This window comes from Anolis sagrei, chromosome 1 (genome assembly GCF_037176765.1).
Source record: "Anolis sagrei isolate rAnoSag1 chromosome 1, rAnoSag1.mat, whole genome shotgun sequence".
Classification (NCBI taxonomy): Eukaryota; Metazoa; Chordata; class Lepidosauria; order Squamata; family Dactyloidae; genus Anolis; species Anolis sagrei.
The window spans coordinates 117,301,039-117,324,861 of NC_090021.1; the positions used below are offsets into that span (position 1 = coordinate 117,301,039).

The 23,823-nt window shown below is 38.5% G+C and overlaps 1 protein-coding gene across 6 annotated transcripts in view; it reads right to left on the bottom strand.

The window, feature by feature from the left end:
- The window catches only part of PHF3 (PHD finger protein 3), a 53,760-nt gene extending 38,190 nt beyond the window's left edge, over positions 1–15,570 (bottom strand). For 2 of the 6 annotated variants that reach the window (XM_060752823.2, XM_060752817.2), the window contains exon 1: positions 15,134–15,568. Coding sequence is in view for 1 of the 6 variants with exons in the window: in XM_060752812.2 (XP_060608795.2) it covers positions 2,765–2,993 (229 nt within the window). In the remaining 5 variants the exon portion in view is untranslated. Of the gene's footprint in view, positions 1–2,764; positions 3,019–15,133 lie in introns of those variants that run through there. The other 4 variants (XM_060752812.2, XM_060752813.2, XM_060752821.2 and 1 more) reach the window with 4 other exon arrangements.
- Positions 15,571–23,823: the final 8,253 nt, after the last annotated feature.

Below are 23,823 nucleotides of genomic sequence, written 5' to 3' on the forward strand. Positions count from 1 at the left end.
TGTTGTTGTTATTGTTGTTGTTGTTGTGTGCTTTCAAGTCATTTCAGACTTAGGTTGACCCTAAGTGAGGGCCGGGTAAATGACCTTGGAGGGCCGTATCCGGCCCCGGGCCTTAGTTTGAGGACCCCTGGTCTACAACCTGAATATATTTGCAATTATATTTGAATTATTTAAATTTCAGAAAACCAAACCAAATAATTGCATTTCAAGCTATACATGACAATGGCACATTGTTAAATTAGATATCTACTCTGCCCCACTCAATAGCTCCATAAGATTTTAAAAATGTTTACACCTCTGCCCCCCGCAAAAAACAAACAAACAAACAAAAACAAAACACACACACACACCAGAGAGATGGATATCATGTACTTAAAAGCTGTTTAGCTATCTCCAACACTGAGTTCTTCCTCGCTTCAAGGTAATGTGACTACTCTCAACAGACAAGAGAATTAACCAACATTCTGAATGAATAATCAACATGTACCATTTCATGAGACGGCCAAAGAAAATCTATGCCAAGAGAAAATACAGCCAATACAGCATTACTTTTCATGAATACTTACAAGAAATCTTCAATGTTTTTTTTAAAGAAAGAAACCCCTATTTCTACCACAATACATACGGTAACATAACTGCTCTATCATAATTTAATCCTAATCGGAGATTACTGCAATACAGATGATTCCATACTAAATCAGTTAAGATCATTCAGAACAGAGATGGATGAACATATCATGATACAAATATTTTTAAAGACTGACTTCTTGAACCTTCTGTTCAGAATAGGAACATTTACTATATGTTAAACATCCCTGAACAATGTTCTCAGTTTTAAATATGCCTTCAATTAGCAGAACAATTTTCATCTGGAGCATATTTAACTGCACATCTATATCCATGATCACAAAATCTATTCTACTATTTTATACAATAATAGCAAAGACAGATGTGAAATTCACAGGCTGCAACAGTAACATGGGAAAAACAGACTACTAGTTGGAATATGATGAGAAAGGGAGATAGATTATTTTTATGAGTATGGAAAATACTAAATCAAAAGTTTTTTCTTGGCAATTGCAAACGCTTGGGAGTTTTGATTGTGGTGTAGATGCTCTCATAAGTTTCCCTTTAGTTTACTACAGTCACAGGTTTGCCCGTTCATAAAATGACTACGGTTGGCCCTGGCTAGTCATAAAACACTAATTTCCCAGAAAAGAAAATTGGGGTGTGCAAAGTCCAAGAAATTACTTACAAAGCATAAGTTGGAGATCTGAGCTCAAAAACACAAAATTAGTCCTTTAAAACTGCATTTTTTTTACTCCAACATCTACTTCACAGAATAAAAAACTATAAATTTGCAAATATATGTGCCTTGAATATCAAGTCATATATTTGTCCCCTCCTCAAACTCAGAAAAAATATTCACCTCACTAAAAGCAAGAAATTGTTGGGCAGAGAAAAACTAGTATTGTGCTAGCATATTTTTTTAAATATTAAACAATAATAAAAATCAGGAGGGGCAGAAAACTTGTTGGGGACCAAGGGAAATTTCCCAAGGCATATTGCCCAGAGACAGGAAGTCAAGAACACCAAAATTAACAGAATCCAACAGCTACAACTAGATGAAGTCCTATATATTCTAGAATTATTATTCTGAAGATCTTCACAGCATGTTTTATATTTAAGTTTCAGGTATAACTAAATTAATGAAATAGATGTGTTGCCGGGTAGTATGTCTTTAAGAAGATGGTACCAAAAACAGAAATAACATGGAAAAACACAGATAGCTTTGCAGATCTAGTCAGATAAGGCTTGCATGAAGAAAAAAATGTATTCCTTTTAGAGGCTAGGGATTTTTCTTTAAACATTTCCATTTTGGAGGAATGCAAATGTTTTTAAATATGTTGAGTGTAGTTGAGAAAGGTAAGCGCACCTGTATTTTGCTTTTCTCTGTTTTTCTGTTTGCATATGCTGAAGGCAGCTGCTGTGTACATTGCCTATTGCAGGGAGGCACACACAGCTACTGCAAGGTCAGCCTGAGCACAATCCCATTATTTTCCAGTTTAATCTTTATTGCACCGTTTACTACAGAACATGCTATAATAGCATGATACCAATAGACTATATTTCTCCAGTCTTCTTCCACCATCCTCTCACTGTTGGTTCTACTAAAAATCTCCAATCTGGGCAAAAGATGTGGGGAAAAAGCATAACTTCCAGAAACGTTCTGTGTCAAAGTACAGATCGCTAGACTGAAATGCTTTGAGAAATGCGTATGCAATCACTTCTCTAAGCTGTGCACTAAAGATTTCTGAAATTAGCAGGAGCAATTTCAAAAAATGCAGCCTAAAAGTACACATTATAAACTATATTTACTTATGAAAGATACAAACCATATTCTTACACTCGTAAGAAAATTTCTAACTTCATATAGTGTAAAGCATACCTCTCTATCTCTCATTTAAATCTCAATAACTTTGGGAATACTATGTAATGTAGGGTATATTTCAGAGGAAGAAACTGGCAAAACCACCTCTGAGTAAGAAAAACCTATGAAATTCAGAAGGCTACCATAAGTCAAAAAGCAACTTGAAGACACACACACACACATCAGATAAAAAGAGGAACAGTAGTAACTTGTCCTTACGTTTCAAGCCATCAAAGGGCAGGAAAAAGTCATGATTTGAAAGAAAGGTAGAAGAATACTACAATAATCCTCTATTTCAAAGGGTAAATTAAAAAAAAAAACATTAAGAGTTACCTGTTGAACAAGGCATCTGGAAATTTGGATCAGTGCTTTCCAAAACAGGCAAACAGAACTGAGCACTTGCAGATCCTAGCATAGGGTCCTTATCACTGAGCATGTTCTTCAGCGAATCCTCTAAGACATTTTGACTTGTACTAAAATCCTCACAGACTTCATTCTCCAGAAATAGGGCATCATCTAAGTGTTCAGGAATTAAATAGTTAAATGTATCAACTATATCCATGAAGACTCCTGTGTGTCTTTAATCCCTATAGAAAGACAAGAAAAATACCATAAGAAAAATAAGCTATGAATGATAAATTATCTAAAAAATAACAAATTTGATCTAACTTGCCACTAATTTGTATAATTCCTTGAAAGCCATTTCTCTGTAATTAATCCATCTACCTTAATTTAAACCTATCTTTTTGTAACAACAGAAGACTCAACAATTTACCTTTAGATTGTATGAATTTAGATTGGGGGGGGGGGGGCAGCACACAGATCTTGGAATCCCAACCGGAGCATCTTTGCTACAAGGTATAGGGAAAATATATTTTAAAAAAGAACAAGGTAGTGTGTGCACTCAACCATACACAACACAAGTTCTTCCTTGCAAAATCTCTCCATACTTCTCTTCTAGACCAACTTCCCAGATAGAGACTTGCTATATCAAATGAGAAAAGGCAGCAAGGAAAGAAAATGTGGGGATATCACACTTAAGGAATTAAGGAGCTCGGAACACCTATTCCTTCTCCCATGCAAACTGAAACCCCAGTCTTTGTAGCAGAGAACAGCCATGGATTCCTGGATCCAGGTTTGCTGAAAAAGAAATGTATGCTAACCCTATATAACCAAAAAAGAAAAGGCATTCAAATTTGGAAGGCTCTTAAATTACATCTTGCCCAATGCAAATCTCGGTATTTTCACGTCCTACTGGAATTTACTGAGTTACATATTATGACCCTATGATATGCAAGAAAAATAACTATCTCAAATCCATGTCAAAATCTGCCAAAACTTAACAATCATCTTCTAAGCCAGGCATGGGCAAACTTGGGCTCTCCAAGTGTTTTCCACTTCAACTCCCACAATTACTAATAGCCAGTAAGTCCAAAACAACTGGAGAGTCCAAGTTTGCCCATGCCTGTTCTAACCCAAAGGTGGGACTCATGTCATTCTGCAGTGAGGAATGCTAGGAGTTGTGATCTCAGAACATCTAGAGGATGTTCACAACAAGATTAACTTGCTTATTTAATTATTATCTATGACATGAAATTAATCTTAAATATATTGTAAATGTATTTAAATATATTTCAAATTAAAATGACAAATAGCAAGCTTTGTCCAAGATAAAAATAAAGCCACATGTCAGCATGGCCCAACAGTAATCTACATTACTAAAAGTTATTCTAATTTCAAAGCACCGCTTTTAACTTAAGATCTTCTAAGAAACTACATTTGGAAGTTGAAATCAACAACTACAAGAAGAACGCTGCATTTTAGAAGATCTACATATCAGCCCAGTATAATGAACACAACAGAGGTTATTGAAGTGTGAAGGAATTGGGTGATCCTTGTAATAATAAAAACTGGGAGCAACATCTCAGAACTGTCATTATTCAACCAGTGTTAGGATACAATGTAAGAGGTTTTCCCACAAAAGGACTTAATGCAGTTATGTAAAACCACAAACTACATTACTTCTTACTGCTGTAACAATCTGAATTGTCTACCCACTATCAGATATTTCACCTTGACTCTTTAAAGTGCTACACGTACAAGATATCATCTGTAATGATTTGTTATTTGAAACACTCCATCACTGTAAAATCTGACGTCTGTGAACTTAATGAGCACTGGTCTAATTGGCAAGCCTGTGCCTCTCTTATTTCATCTATCTCTGCAGGGGTTGGCTCGTTTTTCAAATGGAAGTATTCTTTATAATTAGCTCATGTTTGGAAATGTGACCCATTGGTGAAAGATACCCCAACATCGTGGATACGCTTTATCACCAATATCAATCAGAGATCAACAAATGTTGTGACTAGTACAGTGGGCCAGCCTTACCTATGGGAATTCCGTTCTGGGATGACAGAGATAGGAAAAAAGTGAATGATAAAGCCCCATATTATTAAATGGCTGTAACATGAACACACATGCATCAGCATGAAATCACAAATCTGGAGTCCATGGATGCCAAAGACCCACCATACTTGTGGGAAAAAATGTTCTTGGAGTATTTTTAAATAATCACTTGAAAATTATTTTGCAATCCAATTGCTTTTTCTACAAATGAAAAACTGTAGGTCTCATATGCACCATATACACATAACCCAAAGGTAGTTTTATATACATTTTTTTCAAAAACTTCATTAAACAAAGTTTGTATACATTGAGCCATCAGAAAACGGAGCAATTTTGAAGTATTTTGGATTTCTGGACAAGGGGTGCTCAACCTGTATTTCGCACCGCTGATCATAATTTCAAGAAGAAATCAGTACATTGAAACACAGGCCCTATGGCTTTTCATGCTTTTGAGGAATGTGGCCTCAGTTCACATGTACAGGGCCTCCGTGATGGCGCAGCAGGTTAAACCGCTGAGCTGTTGAACTTGTTGATCAAAAGGTTGGCAGTTCAAATAAGAGGAGCAGAGTGAGCTCCCACTGTTAGGCTCAGATTCTGCCAACCTAGCAGTTCGAAAACATGCAAATGTGAATAGATTAATAATACCCCTTCTGCGGGAAGGTAACAGTGCTCCATGCAGTCATGCTGGCCACATGACCTTGGAGGGATCTACGGACAACGTCAGTTCTTCAGCTTAGAAATGGAGATAAGCATCACTCCCCAGAGTCAGACATGACTAGAATTAATGTCAAGGGAAACTTTTACCTTTACCTCACATGTACACATAGTAAGGTGTGACTTTTTTCTCAATTACAGAAATACAAGTCTGTCTTATTTCCCTATTTCAAGCTGCATGTACCTTGTGAGCACACAGTCTCTTCTCTCTTTATTTTTAGAGATTTTTAAAAGGTTTTTTTTCTGATTTTAGAGCTTTTTAAAAGTGGTTCATTTTCATGATTTCCTACGTTTTGTTGAAATTGTCCACATGCTTGTGAATTTCAATGGCTTCTCTGTAAATCTGGCTACCAGCTTTTAAAAAATTCTAAAATCAGGACAATAAATAAAGAACACTCAAAAAGCAGGGGAATTCCAGACAAGAAACTATCAGGGCCAGCTAACACCTCCTAACAAAGCATTTCCCCAGGCAACAATCTACCTATCTTTGAAGTTGCAAGGCCATTAAATGCTAATCAAGGTGGTCAACTGCAACATTCACACTTGCCTCAAGCAGTCAAGAGTTCCTTTTCCCACCCTGGACATTCCACAGGTATATAAAACTCACTTGCCTAGTTTCCAACAGACCCCTCAACCTCTGAGGATGTCTGGCATAGATGTGAGTAAAATGTCAGGAGAGAATGCTTCTGGAACATGGCCATACAGCCTGGAAAAGTCACAGCAACCCAGTGATCCCGGCCATGAAAGCCTTTGACAACACATTTCTAGTGCTATTTTATGCTTCTTTGTGTGTTTATGTACTTTCAAATTGTCTGTCAAACTATGATGATATCACATGATTTTCATAAGGATCTCATAGGTATGCAATTCTCAGAACTAGTTTTGCCAGTGACTTCTTCTGAAATATAACCTACAGCACCCCATATTAGTTAGTAGCCTCCCCCCCCCCCCCCCCATCCAAATACTAAGCAGGAATGAGACCAGTTAGCTTCCAAGATCAGACTAGATCATTCTTTAATCCTGGCTATGCCTCAAAGGTGTCTCTGATATGGGAAAATTATCTGTCTGCTCCAGATCTCCATATCTGCCTTTCATGCCATCAGTATGTCTACTTAGTCCTTCCTAGACAAAATCAAGTGAGTGCTCATTTGTTCCTCACCCACTTTTGTGCAAGAGAAAGATGATCTCTCATCTAAGCACTCAGGTTTTTTTCCTCATTATGCTTCTACCACAAAAAGCAATATGTTATATTGTGGGAGACAAAGAAGTATTACAGTGGCAAAATGAATTGTTTTTCCAATTTCCGTGTGTCTTCCGTGTGACAAAATGAATTGTCTTTTTTTTCCTCCTGGTTTTATTTCGGTTTTAAAAACCCACACATTGTAGGTTGGGGAATGTAGAATGCTTCTACACTGTAGAATGCTATATGACACTAAGGCTTAATGCTATGAAATACCAAGGCTTAATGCTATTAAATCAGGACATTTGTAATTTGGTGGGCACCAGCACTTTTTGGTAGAAAGGGCTAAAACTATAACTCCGATAATTCCATAGCATTCAAAATTCCATAGCATCAGGCCATGGCTGTTAAAGTGGTGTCAGGCTGCAATAATCCTACAGCGTAGATACACTCTTAGTGAACAGTTTTAAACAATGCAAGAAAATACCTGGTAAATATAGTTCTGTGCGAATTTTGCGATAAAACTTTATTTTGGATTATTAACATTTCTAATACCCTCTGATATCATTACATGTTTTCCAAATTTTCCATCACTCCTCCCCAATAAACTAACCTTTTGTCATTGGAAAAAAACAAGAAAAAAACCTAGGTGGCTCCAAATATTCCAGTCATTGCCCAAGCCTTCATTTGCCTAATCACACCAGTGCACTACTAGAAGGTGTGACCTATATTTTAGCTATTTCAAGTTTAGAACTCTAAACACTACAGCAGAGAATTTCACTGCCAAAACCTGTTGGTCTTTCAGACTAAATAAGAAGCAGACATTCTGTTGCTAATCTAAAAGCAAGTCTACTGAACAGATAATTTTCAGGACACTATCTACTAAAACAGAAATGTAAATTTTAAGTCTCACTTAATTTTTATTGTAACTACAATCAACATTAACATCTTTTCACATTCCTCCCATCCCCAGAACCGAAACTCAAAAATTAAGCCAAATACAGGTAAAATGCTGGTATATTTATAGGTAAACAACAGAAAGAGTCAACAACAAAATATAACTAAGTTTCAATAGAATTGTTATAAAATGAAGTATAATCATTTAAAAGATCAGACATAAAATAATAGTGCACACTATTAAATGCACTTTCTTGACAGAGAACTCAGTTTCTAAAAGCCTCTTCGAATTAAATTCTTCACTTGTCAACAGACTGAGAATAAGGGTCTAGCATCCACAGGACAGAAGTCTGACAGCCTGGAAGCAGTCACTTAAAAGACCTTTCCCCCTATTTCCATTAAACATGAGTTAGAGGATGGTGGGATTGAGAAGAGCCTCTGCTGAAGATTTCAGCCTGAAAGAACACAAGCTTCAGAAAGGCTTTAGAAACCACAGCAAATACTGTATTCTAAATAGTGTCAAGAAACAAACTAGTAACTAGTGGAGTTATTTTCACAAAAAGTTTAATTTGTTCCCTATGACCAGCCCTAGTCTTCAGTCTGTCTTTGGTCCAGTCAAGTTTCTGAGTATTTTTTCAAAGGTGGTCCTTCATACAGTGTATTCCAGAAATGCAAGAAGGATGTGGCTAAGACACCATGGCCAGAACAGCCATCTGGACATAATAATAATAATAATAATAATAATAATAATAATAATAATAAATAAAACTTTATTTATATACCGCTCTGTCTCACCGAGGGGGACTCAAAGAGGTTTCCAAGTAACATCTCCAGGAATGAATGGAATCCCTACACTAGTTTAACTGGGCAATTGCATTCCTATCAACAAAGATACCTGGTCCAGTTCCTTTCAAAACTGCAAATCAAACAATACCATAAAATCTCATCCACCAGAAAAGGAGAAAAATAGGAATTTCATTATTCCCATTATATACAGTCTTATTGACATATTGCCATCAGTTCCAAGAGCTAAGAGATGGTGTAAAGAACCATCTTAACTTAACCTGTATGGTGCTTCAGTAGTAAATATACTCAAACTACACATCTTTCTATTGTGGGTTAAAGTTTCTATAAAATTACCCAATAGGTTTTCAAATACATCTCATTGACTAATTTTAAATGGCCATATACTCAGATTGAAGCTTTGAAGTATGAAGATTCATTATATATCTGAGAATTAAAGTCACATTATAAAATGAATTATAAACATAAAATAATGTCCCCTAAATCTAGTTTCAAAAATAATTAAAAATAAACCAGGTATTGATTTCAGAATGTGGATTTAAAACCTGATTTTGGCTGTTATGTTATTCTGAAGGTATTTCTGTACATCTAATATATAAAATGTTCCCGATAATAAAAACTGTCCAACTAAGAAGCCAGCCAATAACAGGCAGAATCAAGTTTTCAAAACTCTTCACAGTATACATATTACTTTGTGAACTACTATAATCTATTACTTGCCTGTGCAAACAGTTAAAATATGTGCATTTTGGGTCAATCAACAAGTTTACATTTCTAAAATTGCTAAAAAAATTACATCTAAAATCCAATGAAACAGACATAATTTCTCAGTTACTTTCTAGCCATGTTAATCTTTTTTATTCAGTACAATGGCCACAGCTGAAATTTTAGCAACCTCATCTAAATTGAATTGTGATATTTTTTGGTGGAACATTTACACCTTAATCCAGGGGTCCCTAAACTAAGGCCCATGGGCAGGATCTGTCCCCGTCCTGTCCCCCCCAGGTAATTCTCCTGGCACCCAGGCCTCTTAGCTTGTAGCCACTGGAACCCTTGCCAAAGGGAAAGAAATAGCCACAAAGACAACTATGGGGACATTGTGAGGTAGGTCCCTTTCAGAGCCCCCTACTCTCTCTCAGTTACTAGCTGCATACACAACAGCAGCAGATGTTATAGCTAAGCGTGCCCATCTTAAAGAAGTAATAGCCATTTTGTATCTCTAGGAAACAATTATGTCAATGAAAAGAAAAACTGACACCTTTGTATCAATTATTACAACTGGCAGTGACAGATATGGAACCGGAAACTGACCATCTCATCAGCCAAATGCAGGCCTGCACTTCCCATTGAATTAACGTTACGTTTTTGTTGGTTAAAAATGTTCTTCATTTTAAATATTGTATTGTTCTTTTATATTTTTTGCACTACAAATAAGATATAAACAGTGTGCACAGGATTGTGTTCTTTTCCCCCCCAAACTATAGTCCTGCCCTCCAACAGTCTGTGAGGAACTCCTATGGAAAGGTTTCTTTCTCCTGGAATTATGCATGAATAAGGAATCTTCACTTCTTTTTGTCTTAATAATATATCTTCAGAAATATACGTTTAATGGGATGCAATATAATCTTTAACACTTAAAACAATGCAATATATATGTTTTTTTAACATTACAGCTAAAGCTGTGTTGTCCTTTATCATATGTTTAATGGAATTAATAGAATTATATTTGTATAATCCCTGATGGCCTATTTGGATGCCAAAACCTGTTGGTCTTTCAGACTAAATAAGAAATAAACAAGTGGCCATCATCAGGTAAAGCTAAGCCTGCTCAATGTTTTGCTCCTTTCCAAGCAAGGCCAAGCAAGTATGACATGCAAACACTGTTTCTCTGAAAATTAGTGGGTGCTAAAGCACCTTTTAAAAAGTAAAAAAAAAAAAATCAGACTGGTAACGCTAGATTATGTAAATCTGTTTTCGGTAGTACAGCAGCCCCTCTGTATCTGCAGCTGACGATCTTCAGATTCAACCGACTGCAGATTCAATGTTCATAATATTGTATATTTGAATCTATGGCGATGAGCACACCAGTTGCCTATTTCTGCCTTGAAGTTCATGGAAGGGGGGGAGGGGATCATTCACGGGACAAGAGGCAGGCAACTGCAGGCGGTTATTGCCTCCGCTGCTGCCTGCCATAATATTTAATAGGAATTTATAAGCCTTGCCTCGTGTTTACAGTCAATCTTGCAAGCCCCAGGAAATTTGCAAAGAGGCTGCAAACACAAGTATTCTAAGTACCTATTACAAATGGTGGAAAGTAGCAATGGTGGTGGCAAGCCCAGGCGCACTGCAGACTACAGGTAATCTGCTGGCAACCTGGTTCTACCATAGGCTTCAAAGGTAAAAGTGGGCAGTTGGTGTAATCTTCACACACACTATAACACAATTCAATAACCTATTCCCTTCCATATTAAGAGTTTTACCATATTTTGAGAAACAATGTAGTATAGTGGTATGAGCACTGGGACTATGGCTTTGGAGATTAGGGTTTGAATCTCCATCTTAGCCATGGAATCTCTCTTGTTAACCTTGTCTAAGTCACCATCCCCTTAGCCTCAGTGAAGGGCAAATGTCAACCGCTCTGAACAACGTTTACCATAAAAACCACATGACGAGACTTGCCTGAGGATTTTCATAAGTCAGAAATAACATGGAGTCACACAACAGCATTAGAATATTTACTCTAGACAATAAGCTTTCTCAAGACATCCTACAAAATAACAGAGCTTTAAAAAACACAAATTACCAGCACAAACTCCTGCTCAACTCAAATGTCACACACAGACCAGTGTGATTATCTGCATGTGCAACTGTGATAGTTCTGGCATTTAGTTATCATTATTCTACTATATAGGTCTATTCCTGTACCTGTGGGGCCAATGCCCAAAATTTCATCCACATCCTCGATAGGAATTTTCTGCCTTACTGAAAATTCTGGAGTATGTTTCTACTTCTAACACAATCACATTGGAGAATCTAGAAAATTCCTAGAGAACTTAATCTCCAAAATGGCTTTATAGCAACTTGAAGTGGAAGTTCATCTCAATAAATTTCACTATTATCCACTGTTTCCTGTTTCCATGGTAAATTTAGAAACACATTCCCACTGTACATAGTACCCTATTTCTTTTGTGCCCAACATTTCTGAAAACTCCCATTCTACCCATATAGTTCAAGATTCACTTTCAAATGAACATTTATGACCTTGTCTGCAAAGAAGTAAATCCCAAAGAATTCAGCTGGACTTTTGAATAAACATATTGTATTTCACTGTGTAATAGTTATCATTGTGTAACTTGCACTCCTTTAGTATCTTTGCTTTCTTCATGTAATAGTTGCACACTTGATTCCTCACCCCAAGGTATCCATTTCATTTGCTCATCCATGTGCCCACCCCTTTCTAACTACAGTGCTTCAATTGACCAATCAGCCTTTTGCTCAGCTATGATGTTTCACTCCCCTGCTTTTGGACTCAGCAGAATGAAGAACCGTGGCTGGAAGAGGGCACTTTTTTTTCACCATATCATACCCTCTTTTTTCAGTAAAAAAAAAAAAAAAATCAAAAGTGACTATTATGTAATGAAATACAGTAAGATCAGACTACAAGAATCTGTCATCCAGTAGCTAATTATTTGCCATAAACAGTTTACCATGTGCCATTATGTTTGCACTGAAGCTCATAAACTGGAGAAAACAGGCCCCAAACAAAGTGGGATGAAACAGAGCATTTGCACATTTCTCACAAATTCTCTCCATATAATTAAAGCTACTGAACAGTTTTTCTAGCGTTCTTGGGAATATTAATTAATTTGGAAGTATTGATAATTAGCTAACATTATGACATAAAAGCAACCACTTTATGAGTCAGTGTATAAAACTATCATAAAACCAGCTTGAACATTGCCTATTTCTACAAAAGTATTTTATTACATTGCTCCAACTATATCCTCCTTTATTTTTATTACTATCCATTAATACATTATAATTCCTTCTATTTTAACATTTTATTTTAGAGCTAACATTATTTCTTAAACAATTGCTATATTTACTGTTTGTATTGTTTTTGCTATTTTATGACTTCATTTTTGTCTCAAGTTGCCCTTGGAGGACTCTTGCCCTTAATTTTTTAAAAAACTCTCAAAATATTGTATTTTATAGCATATTTTAAAGAAAGAAATACACTAGAAAAATGGGAGACACCTTTCATCACCCAAAAAGTCCAAAATAATCATATGCTAATTATGTGACTCAGTGGAATCACAAAGAATACTCTAGACATTAACAAGGAATATGGAACGGACATCAAGCTTGCTTGGAAGAACAGGCATGCAGATGGAGAAAAAGGAAGACATTGACATGCAAAGAATAATGTTGTGAGGAAAAAGCACATCAGCAATCAGTTTGTTGGTGAGAGGTAAGAACGGGATCTGACTAATTCAATAATGTACAGAGTACACTATGCATATCTGAAAAATTGCAGATTTCAGACTAAGACAAAGGTATTAGTACATTCTCTAGACCAGAGCGATAAATGCTGATTAATTATCCAACAAAATACTTGCTGCTCTCACACACGTACAGATGAGACAAATACCCTGACTAAAGAATCATAAAAAGAAGAACTGTGGATTAATTCCATTCTCTCAATGCAAGTTGTAGAAGCCAAAGAAGAGGGCATGCAATTAACGAAGTATAACAAGGAGCAAACATACAACTAATACAACTATCACTAGGCCAATTATGCTGGAGAGTGCACATACAACTAATATAACTATCACCAGGACAATTATGCTGGAGAGTGTAACACTGCAATCCTATGAACTCGCTTGTGAACTATTTCCATTGAGCTCAATACTTGTTATTTCTTACTTAGGATTGAAGTCTTAACCACACAACTGAAAATAACTGGTCTACTTTCTGAGAAAATGTATTTAGTTTGTGGAAAGAGGCTTAGGTTGATAGGTGGCAACTGAGGTAGGGTTAGTGAACATGCTTAAGGCCATGAGAGATGAGAAAAACGAAGCAAATACAGAAAGCTGTTTGGGGAAGGGATGACCATCAAGTACAGGAGCCTCTTTACACAACAGCTAACTTAATTACAAATTGAGTATCCTGGATACAAAATGCTTGGGAGCAGAATGGTATTGCATTTTGAAATACTTGTATATACATAAGATACCTTGAAGATGAAATCAAGTCTAAAGACAAAATTCATATGTTTCATATACACTTATACACATAGTCTAAGGGTAATTCTATGCACTATTTTCATAGTTTTGTGCACAAAACAAAGCTTGTACACTCTGAACCACACTCTGAACTACCTCTGCAACCCATGTGGACAACTCCAGTTTTTTAAGATTCCAAATTCTGGACAAGGGGTACCCAACCTGTACTGGTTACTTCCAAAAGAAGTGGACTCTACCAGAGCACTTCAAGCATCTCTTTAATCATCTCCCAAATAGGTAGTACCACAGAGTGAGGCTGGATTAGATCCAATATCTTTTTTTCCAGCAGTCTTGACTTGCCAGAGCCTAGAATCTAGGCCAAAGGCAGGCAACCTGAAGCTCTCCAGCCGAGTTGTTCTTTTTTAATGTTTACTTTATTTATTCATTCATTTACTTACTTATAGGGAGCCCTTGGTGGTGCAATGGGTTAAACCCTTGTGCTGGCAGGACTGCTGACCAATAGGTCAACAGTTCAAATCCAGGGAGAGCGGATGAGCTCCCCCTGTCAGCTCCAGCTCCCCATGTGGAGACATGAGAGAAGCCTCCCACATGGATGGCAAAACATCAAAACATCCGGGCGTCCCCTGGGCAATGTCCTTGCAGACGGCCAATTCTCTCACACCAGAAGCAACTTGCAGTTTCTCAAGTTGCTCCTGATACAGAAAAAAATTACTTACTCCAATTCCCATCAATTTTACCCAATGTAGAGGCATTGTGGGAATTACAGATAAACAAAGATGACGCTCACCTCCTTTAAAGGGAATCACCCCGTCCCCCACGCTTAAGGGGGTCCAGAAGTCACCCACCTGTTTCAGGAGGGGGGGCACAACTCAGCTGCGTAAAGGAGCCACTAGTCACCCCTTTCTGCTTCAAAGGGGTCCACAAGTCACTCTCCACTGCATAATAGGATCTAGAAGTCACCCAGCCCTGCGGAAGGAGGGGCAGAAGTCACCCATATTTTATTTATTTATGATATTTCTCTCCCGAAGGTGAGTCTTGGCAGCTTACATCCTGCTTAGGGGGGGTCTCAAGTGTTTCAACGGGGGCACAAGTCACCTTTCTTTGCTGGGGGGGGGGGGTCCCCTGTCTAAAGACGCCATGAGTCACTCTCCTGGGCTGAGGGCGGGGTTAGGAAGTCACCCCTTCCCCTGTTTAGGGCGAGTACCCATGCGGCCTGTGAGGAAGAGGCGGGGTCACAAGAGGGGGGGAAAACCGGAAAAGGGGGAAGAGGAAAGTAGTGAGAGCATGATGCCAAGGGAAGGCCCAAGTCGCTGCAGGCTGGTGGTGAGGCCTCAAAGAGGGCAGTTACCTCCCTCGGCAGCAGCCCCACATTATTGCTATGGTTACTACAACTACCCTTCCCTTTCCCTTCTCTTCCCTTCAAGCCCAGAGAGAGAGAGAGAAACCAGTATTTACCTGTCGCGGCCAGGGGTGTGCGTGCGTGCGTGCGTGCGTGTGCGCGCGCTCCCTCCCTCGCTCGTTCGCCCGAGTGCTTCCCTCCCTCTCCTCTGACGTCTCGCTCCGCAGCCCCAGGCCGGGGAAGGAGAGGTGGAAGTGGAGGGCGCGAGAAGGCCAAAGGGGGCGGGGCCACGAGCGGTGGCTGTTGCTGGTTGGCTAAGGGACAGGAAGCACGTCCGGGTTTCGTCCTCTTTTTTTTTTTTTCTTTTTCCTCCTCCTCTTCGCGTCGGACTTTACGCTCGTGGCCAACCTGGGCACGTGCCCACGCCTCCCTCTCTCTCCTTTTCTCTGCCTGTCACGCGCTCGCTCAACGGATTGGAATCGGAACGCCGAAGCGAGAAGGCCCCGCGCGCTCACGTGACGGCCATGTTGACACGCTCTGTGTGTGTGTGCGCGCGCGCACCCCCAATCTCCGCCTGCGCGCGCACCCAACCTTTTCCTTTTTCTAGAAAGAAATCCCGTTTGGAAAAGGAAGAGGCGGGTCTTGGTGTCTCTTCTGTCAGTGGCGTTTCAGTTGCGGTTTAAAGGGCCCTGTGCTCGAAGAATATGTATGTCAAGCCTGACTGAGGTCCCATCCATACTGTATTGAACCGGATTATATGGCAGTGTCAACTCATATAGTCTCATTCAGTCAGCATTATACAAGTTACGCTAGTCATGGGACAACTTGGGCCCTCCTGGTGTTTTGGACTTCAACTCCCACAATTCCTAACAGCCTCAGGCCCTTTCCTTTCCCTCCTCAGGCGCTTAAGCGGCATGATGGACAAAAATCCCCCTGCAAACTTGATCTTCAGTATGCCCTGATCAAATAACACTGTGCGTAATCGAATCTAGGATTTCTCAAATGCTGTTAAAGATACCATAATTTCCTGTATCAGTCAAACAGAATTTTCAGTACAACTGGACGAAATCACGGATATTGCTGGATTAGCTGTGTTAATGACATTTGTGCAGTTTGGATTTTCAGGTTCTTTTCACAAAGATATTCAGTTTTCCAAACCACTTCCATCATCTACAAGCAGTAATTTTTTTCCCCCTTGCTTGATGCCTTCTTCATTCAGAATTTGATACCGTGGGACAATTGCATTGGCGTGTGCACAGATGGCACAAAGGCCATGATAGGTGACGTTACAGAAAACAAGAAAGTTTTTAAAAACTGCACAAGTATGCATTGTGTACTACATCATTACTAATTTACAATGAAAAAAAATGCCAGCCTTATTAAAGGAGATAGTAGACGATGCCATCTGAATTATCTGCTCCTAAAGATGATGAAACATGACCTTTGCAGTGTATGGGAAGATATGGAAAGTATACACAAGTTGTTATTACACAGAGAAGTATGATGGTTGTTACGTTGTAAAGCATCCCATTTATTTGAAGTTCAAATGGTAATTTCTTCACTTTTGAATGATGAAAAGAGTTTGATACCAGATTATTTGAATGATCAGGAATGGTTCTAAAACTTACTTGGCGACATTTTTTTCAAAAATGAACAAATTCAGCACATTTATACAAGGGAGACAGAAGGCAATATTTGATACTAATGACAAAATTGCTGTGCTGAAGAAACGGCATTCTACATGGAAAGCGTTGAGAATAAAGATCTGACAGGTTTCCTATTGACTCCAAACTTTTTAGAAGAAAATAATATATACAATGAATAAATCATTGCCAGCAATAATTTAAAAAACATCAATTTGCTTCAAAATTTGAATTCATACTTTCTAGGGGACACTCAGGATTTGAAAGATTTCTGAGTGGATTGTAGATCCATTTTCAGTGATGTCAAAACCAGAGTATGAGTTGTGGCAGAATATGAGTTCTTTATAGACATTGTTTTGGATGGCCACTGTCAGGCATCATTTAAAAGCAAACCACTTCCCAAATTTGGGGCTCAGGAAAGGATCTTTCGATATTAAGTTCAAAAGCAAAATTGCTATTACTTCCTTTTGATTCTACATACCTCTGTGTAAACAGCCTTTTTGAGGTACACAGCTACAAAACCTAAATATCAAGCTTATTTGGACACAGAAGAAGACATGCTTCTTCAACTGATTTCTATGACACCAAACATTAACAAACTCTGCCTAAAAAACTAGGCACATTGTTCATAGTAACTTTGGGTGTACGTGGAACATTGTAACATTTTTCGCATATCTTAACTAGTTGTTATATCATTTTGTAGATTTAAATAGTGAATAATATTGTCTCCAGTTCTTTTTTATTATTGTTTGCTTTATTTGTATATATACCTTATTATTCAGTAGATCAATAGATACCGCTCCAGCGGGAAGGTAACAGTGCTCCATGCAGTCTTTCCAGCCACATAACCCAGGAGGCGTCTATGGACAAGGCCAGCACTACAGCTTAGAAATGGAGATGGGCATCACCCCCCAGAGTCGGATTCAACTAAACTTAATGTCAAGGGGAAACCTTTACCTTTACCTGTTCTTACTTCCATATACATACTGTGTGTAATATGCCTTACAGAGCATAGAACTAAACACTAAATGTTTCTTGGGGCTCCATGAGAAACTTTTGCTTCAAAAAGGGCTCCGTGGCTGAAGAAATTTGGGAACTCCTGCCATAACCTATTCCTTTGTTTTAATTGCTTCAAATGTTCCTGGTATTCCACGTTCAAATCTGAGGGTGCGTCTACACTGTAATCAATTCAGTTTGATACAACTGCCCTAGCTCAATATTAGGGAATCCTGGGAGTTGTGGTTTGGTGAGGCATCAGTACTCTCTGGCAGTTGTACTCTAAATAATAAACTAAATAATTATAAAAGAATTTGTATTAAATATCTTTGCCAGACAATTTTGCAATGCCAATAGATTGTCTTCTTACTTTTCGCCATTTCAGCAAAGACAAGTGGGCTGTGTCTCCCTCTTCCCCAAGATTGTGTTAATCAAAGCACCTTTGGAAAACTACCTAGCCCCTGGACATATGTAGTTAGTTAGTTAGTTAGTCTAACTAATCCTTTCACAATAGATAGGGGATTGGGAAACTAATCCTCTCTGTTAGTCTCTATAACCCTTTCTATTGACAAACTTATTTCATTAAGAAACTTCCTGCAGTTATAGTAGGGTGGTTTTCCGGTTCCCATTTATAAGAACAGGATTATTGGTTGCCAAGCATCAACGTATGAGTTATGGGCAAATCTAGCCCATTGAACTATTGATTACTTCCCTTTGTGTTTTCTGGAGTGGCTTTTTGTGCTCACCGGCAGTAAACATTAAGTCAATCATGGACTCATTTACATTTGACGTCAAAATATTCCTGATTTTTGGAGATGGATCTTTAAATGGACCCACACTTCAACAAATGACAGCTCCTTTAATTTCCTGCCACCAGGGAAACCAATCATAGGGGCCACTTCTGATACTTGCAGCCAACTGAGACCCAGTTTCTAGCTCACTGGAGGCTGCTGTGGTAGTTCTGAATAGCTGTCAAAGTAAATAAATATGCTCTATATTTTCCAGTGCTTTATGTCAGTACATGAGCACTAGCTCTGCTGATATCTTCTTTGGCCATTATAATTGAAGACTTCTGTCCTTGCCTTCACATGTGTTTGTGGTTGTTTATACTAGGCAGTGGAATATATTGCTTGTTATAAAGATGCTTAATATAATTGGAACTACTAGTACAGGGGTCCTCAAACTTTTTAAACAGAGGGCCAGGTCACAGTCCCTCAAACTGTTGGTGGGCCGGATTATAGTTTGAAAAAAACATGAATGAATTCCTATGCACACTGCACATAGCTTATTTGTAGTGCAAAAACATTTAAAAACAATACAATAAGTAAAATTAAGAACAATTTTAACAAATATAAACTTATTAGTATTTCAATGGAAAGTGTGGACCTGCTTTTGGCTGGTGAGATTGGATTGTTGTTATTATTACGTACTTTCAAGTAGTTTCATACTTAGGTTGACCCTGAGCGATGGCCGGGTAAATGACCTTGGAGGGCCGCATCCGGCCCCCAGGCCTTAGTTTGAGGACCCCTGTACTAGTATGTTAAGCTATTTGCATCAGTGGTTGAGTAGAAGGGCACTTTCTACTTAGGGCAAACTCTTCAATAAGTCTGCATTACTTTCATAATCTCAGGACCTTTTATACATCCCACCACTTTAGGTGCACCTACGCTGTAAAATCAATGCAGTTTGACACCGGTTTAACTGCCATGACTCAATGCGATGGAATCCTGGGGGGTTGTAGCATTGCAAGACTTTCAGCTTTCTCAGCGAAGGAGTGTTGGTGCCTCACCAAGCTGCAGGTTCCAGGATTCCAGAGCACTGAGCCATGGCAGTTGAAGAGGCATCAAACTGCATCAATTCTTCAGTGTAGATACACCCCTGTAGTGGCAAGACATCATTGATAAGGAGTGAAGAAAGGGTCTTATGGATTGTAGCAGTATCATTGTGGTTTTCATGACTAATTCTGCTGCTTGATTTTAAGAATGTTTTTTATCAGTTTGACTTTTTGTTGAGAACAGTTTACTCTCATTATAGCTTTATCACAAATTATCCCATAGGGTGACCTTGGGCAGGTCACACTCAGCCTCAGAGAAATGTGAAGACTAATTTTCTCTGAACAAAACTTACAAAGAAAATCCTGTGACATGTTTGCCTTCAGGTCATCAAAACCCTGAAACAACCTGAAAGCATAAATGACAACCAATTCCATTTTCAAGACTCTGCAAAAGTTGTCTAATACTAATGGGGGGCATTACTGACAGGAGTCTTTCTGGCAATGAAAATTGAATGGGAAGCCAGCACAACAAAATAAGGGAATATACAGGATTGAGGAATCTCAGCAAGAGATAAATGAATGTCAGGACTTCGAAAGGTATTGGTTTCTGTAACAACTGGCAGTAGACACTGTGCTACATTTCTGTTAGCCAATATTCCCAAATTGTGCTTGAGCAATATGACAAATGCCCAGTCCTTTTTGTTCTGTTGCTGCTGGGAGTTGTATTTCAAGAGTAACCAAAGAGCCACACAATTCCCCTCCCCGATCTTTATGGTGATTGACAAGGGATGCATCTACACAGTAGAATTAATACAGCTTTACACCGATTTAATGGCCATGATTCAATGATATGGAATCATGGAAGTTGTGGTTTTACAAGATCCTTAGCCTTCTATACCTGAGTGCTGATGCCTCACCAAACTACAACTTCCATAATTCCATAAGATTGAGCCATTACAGTTAAAATGGTTTCAAACTACATTAATTCTAGATCATGTACAGTCAAACATCAGCTGAAGAGGAAGAAATACTTTACAATAGGTCAAGTGTTTTCCTTGTTCAAAATGCTATAGACTTTGAAGATCTCGGACTCCACTGTAAACTGAATCTGATAACAGGAGGAAATCAATTCTTCCAAAACACAGGATTGAGGAACCTGCAGCTCTTCAGAAGTTGTGAGACTGCGTTCCTCAGTCAACATAGGAATTCATGATTATTAGAGCTGTAATCTGATGTCATGTGGATGCATGCGGATTCCCTGCCCTTGCAGTAACAAGCCTCCATTATCCTGGTCTGTGGTAGCAACTGAACAGTAGAAAATATATGTGCTATAAGATATTCATCAAGTAACTGCAAGTACCACCCCAAACTTGCTCCTAAGGCACTGGGGACTGGGTGTCAGCAAACATTAAACCTAATAGTTACACATAGCCTTAGGTGAGTTCCACATCACTTAGCCATGAACTTTAGTGGTATCAGGGGGCTGAGAAAGGTTCCAAGAGCCACATATAAGTCCCATTTATATTGGTGTGAAATATCACAGCCAACATTTGTCTTCAGTGTAGACCACAGCTGGCTATAAGTCAATGAAAGCCTGCAACTTCATGGGAATCCCGAATGCAGGAATTTGGGGTTAGCCATCAAATCTCATAAGTCACATTTGTTGTAAATAAATGTATGTGCCCAAGGATATAGGACTACTGGTTGAATCCACCTCTATCATATTGGTTAGAGACAATGCCACCTGATAATCCCTTCTCTGCAGTTTATTCAGTTGTAGGATGCCTTCCCCAAAGGTTCAATTACTATTATTCAAGCACAAAATAAAAGCATAGCCTTTTATTGAAGCCATGCTGACCTTTTTCAAATCTAGAAATTTTAAATCTTCAAGCAGATTATAACTCTTTTCACCTTGTTAATACACTTTTGACCTATTTTTTCTTTGTACTGTATTATGTTGTTTTAGATAAACTGCTTTTGTTGTCTCTCCCAAATGCCCAACCATAAAGGACAATATATATTGTCATTAATTTTTTTTAAGGTCAGATGTTTGCCTTTATGAGTCATAATCCATTTGATCCATCGAATGCTTCAACAGAATGTGATCTATGAACCTCACAACTGTACAAAATGAAAATCTGTCTGTGGTGTATTTGGGTGAAAGAAGTGTCTGTTATGTCATTTGCTCTTTAAATTGAATCCTTTGAAACAGCATTCTGATGTTGCACAAGCCATCTGTGTCTCTATAGCTGTTTAAACATTCAGTACCTATGAATGTAATCCGAGATGGGAAGCTTCACCTTACATCTACACCAACGTTTCTCAACCTGGGGGTTGTGAGTGGGGTGTCTGAGGGGTCGCCAAAGACAATCTGAAAACACCGTATTTTCTGTTGGTCATGGGGGTTCTGTGTGGGAAGTTTGGCCCAATTCTATCGTTGGTGGAGCTCAGAATGCTCTTTGATTGCAGGTGAACAATAAACCCTAGCAACTACAACTCCCAAATGACAAAATCAATCCCTCCCCAACCCCAACAGTATTCAAATTTGGGCGTATCGGGTGTGTGCCAAATTTGGTCCAGTGAATGAAAGTACATTCTGCATATCAAATATTTACACGAGGATTCAGAACAGTAGCAAAATTAGTTATGAAGTAGCAACGAAAATAATTTTATAGCTGGGGGTCACCACAACATAAGGAACTCTCATCAAGGAGTCACAGCATTAGGAAGGTTGAGAACCACTGATCTACATATTCATCTGAATATGTATTCTCAAGTTGAAATCAATCTATTGGGTTCTTTACAAAAAATTGGGGTCCTCAAAAGTGAACACGGGTGTATGAAACCCACATTGAACAGGATTATTTGGCAGCAAGGACTCAGATAATCCAGTGCAAAGCAGATATTATGGATTATCTGCCTTGATATTCTGGTTTATATGACTGTATAGAAGGGCCCTAAGAGTTCCTAATCGGCCAGGAAGGTATTCTATGTGCTGAAGTGTACACATGGGTTCTGTTTTCAAACACTGGAAAGATGTATAGATTGAATTCAGAGCTTGCTCTCTCCAGTCTAAACACATTATTACTGATACCGAATATTCAAAGTGTGTTTTGTGTCTCTATGCAAACTAAATTTTCTACAAGAACTACTGATTTGTGCAAATCCAACCCACTTTTTCAACAGGGATGAGATTCATACTGCCATCGAGATGTTGCAACTACTGCTCCCAACATTTTTCATAATTTGTTATGTTGGTTAGGGCAGCTGAGGCATGCAGTCCATCATCACTGGAAAGGCTGTATGGTTTTCACTTGTAAACAGACTGGCTTTTTCTGAAGTCAACATCTACCCTGTTTGTCGCTGAGGATGGATCTCCACTGCCCTATATTCCAGGATATAGGGTAGTGTAGACTCAGTCACAGAAAGATCTCTACCATAAGAAATTGCTTTTTGTAGCAGGACAGATCCTGCCCTCCATGATAAAACAACTCATGTCCTAGATATCATTCTAGGAGAACATATTTTAGTTTATATTTTTTACCATGCTACACATTTTTAATTTCAATTTTTGGGGTTTTACTGGTGGAACTAAAAGGGCTTGCTCAATTTCTGATAATTGAATTGCTGTTTCCAGTCACTGGCCATCAATTACAGTTGTGATGCAATGGTTGTGCTGCATGGGATGTTCTAATTTTAACTATCAAAACTAGAATCTGAATTTCTGGTAGTGCAAACAAAAGTGACTTTGAGAACAGCACCCCGTAGAATGAAGAACTGCCTTTGAGAATTACAGGGAGCATCAGATGAAAATGGTTCCCACGTGATCAATGTATACCTTTTTGTATCAACGGCATTCTGCTACTTTAAGATACAATACTTTAATGGAATACTGTATTAAAGTACTACAAAGGAAACTAGAGGGGCTAAATATACCTCTGTGCAGAGAAGCATATGGAGAAGAGGCATATGAATTACAAGTGTATGAGAAAACCAGGATGAAGTAGCTAACTGGAAAATACCTGGATGTCAGACATCACATATATACCTACCACCTGTAACCTCTGTTGGGTTGCTCCTTGTACTCCTTTGTAAATATTGCATTTCCAGATACGGAAGAATCCCATTTATATAATAGTAACAAGTACCTTTGTCAGCTTGTTAGCACTAGCTTAGAACCTAGGGTATACTTGAGCCCAATAGTTTCTTAAACACACTTCCAGAATGTGGTAAGCACATGCTTACATCTGTTGATTTCAGTTAATGAAGGGACCGTGCATATCCAAATATGTGTACCCAGACAGGAAAGGTGTACTTAAAACATTTGTGGACCATTAAAGACCTACTCACTAATGATCAGAGTAACCATTTCCAAAGTCAACTGGGAAATATA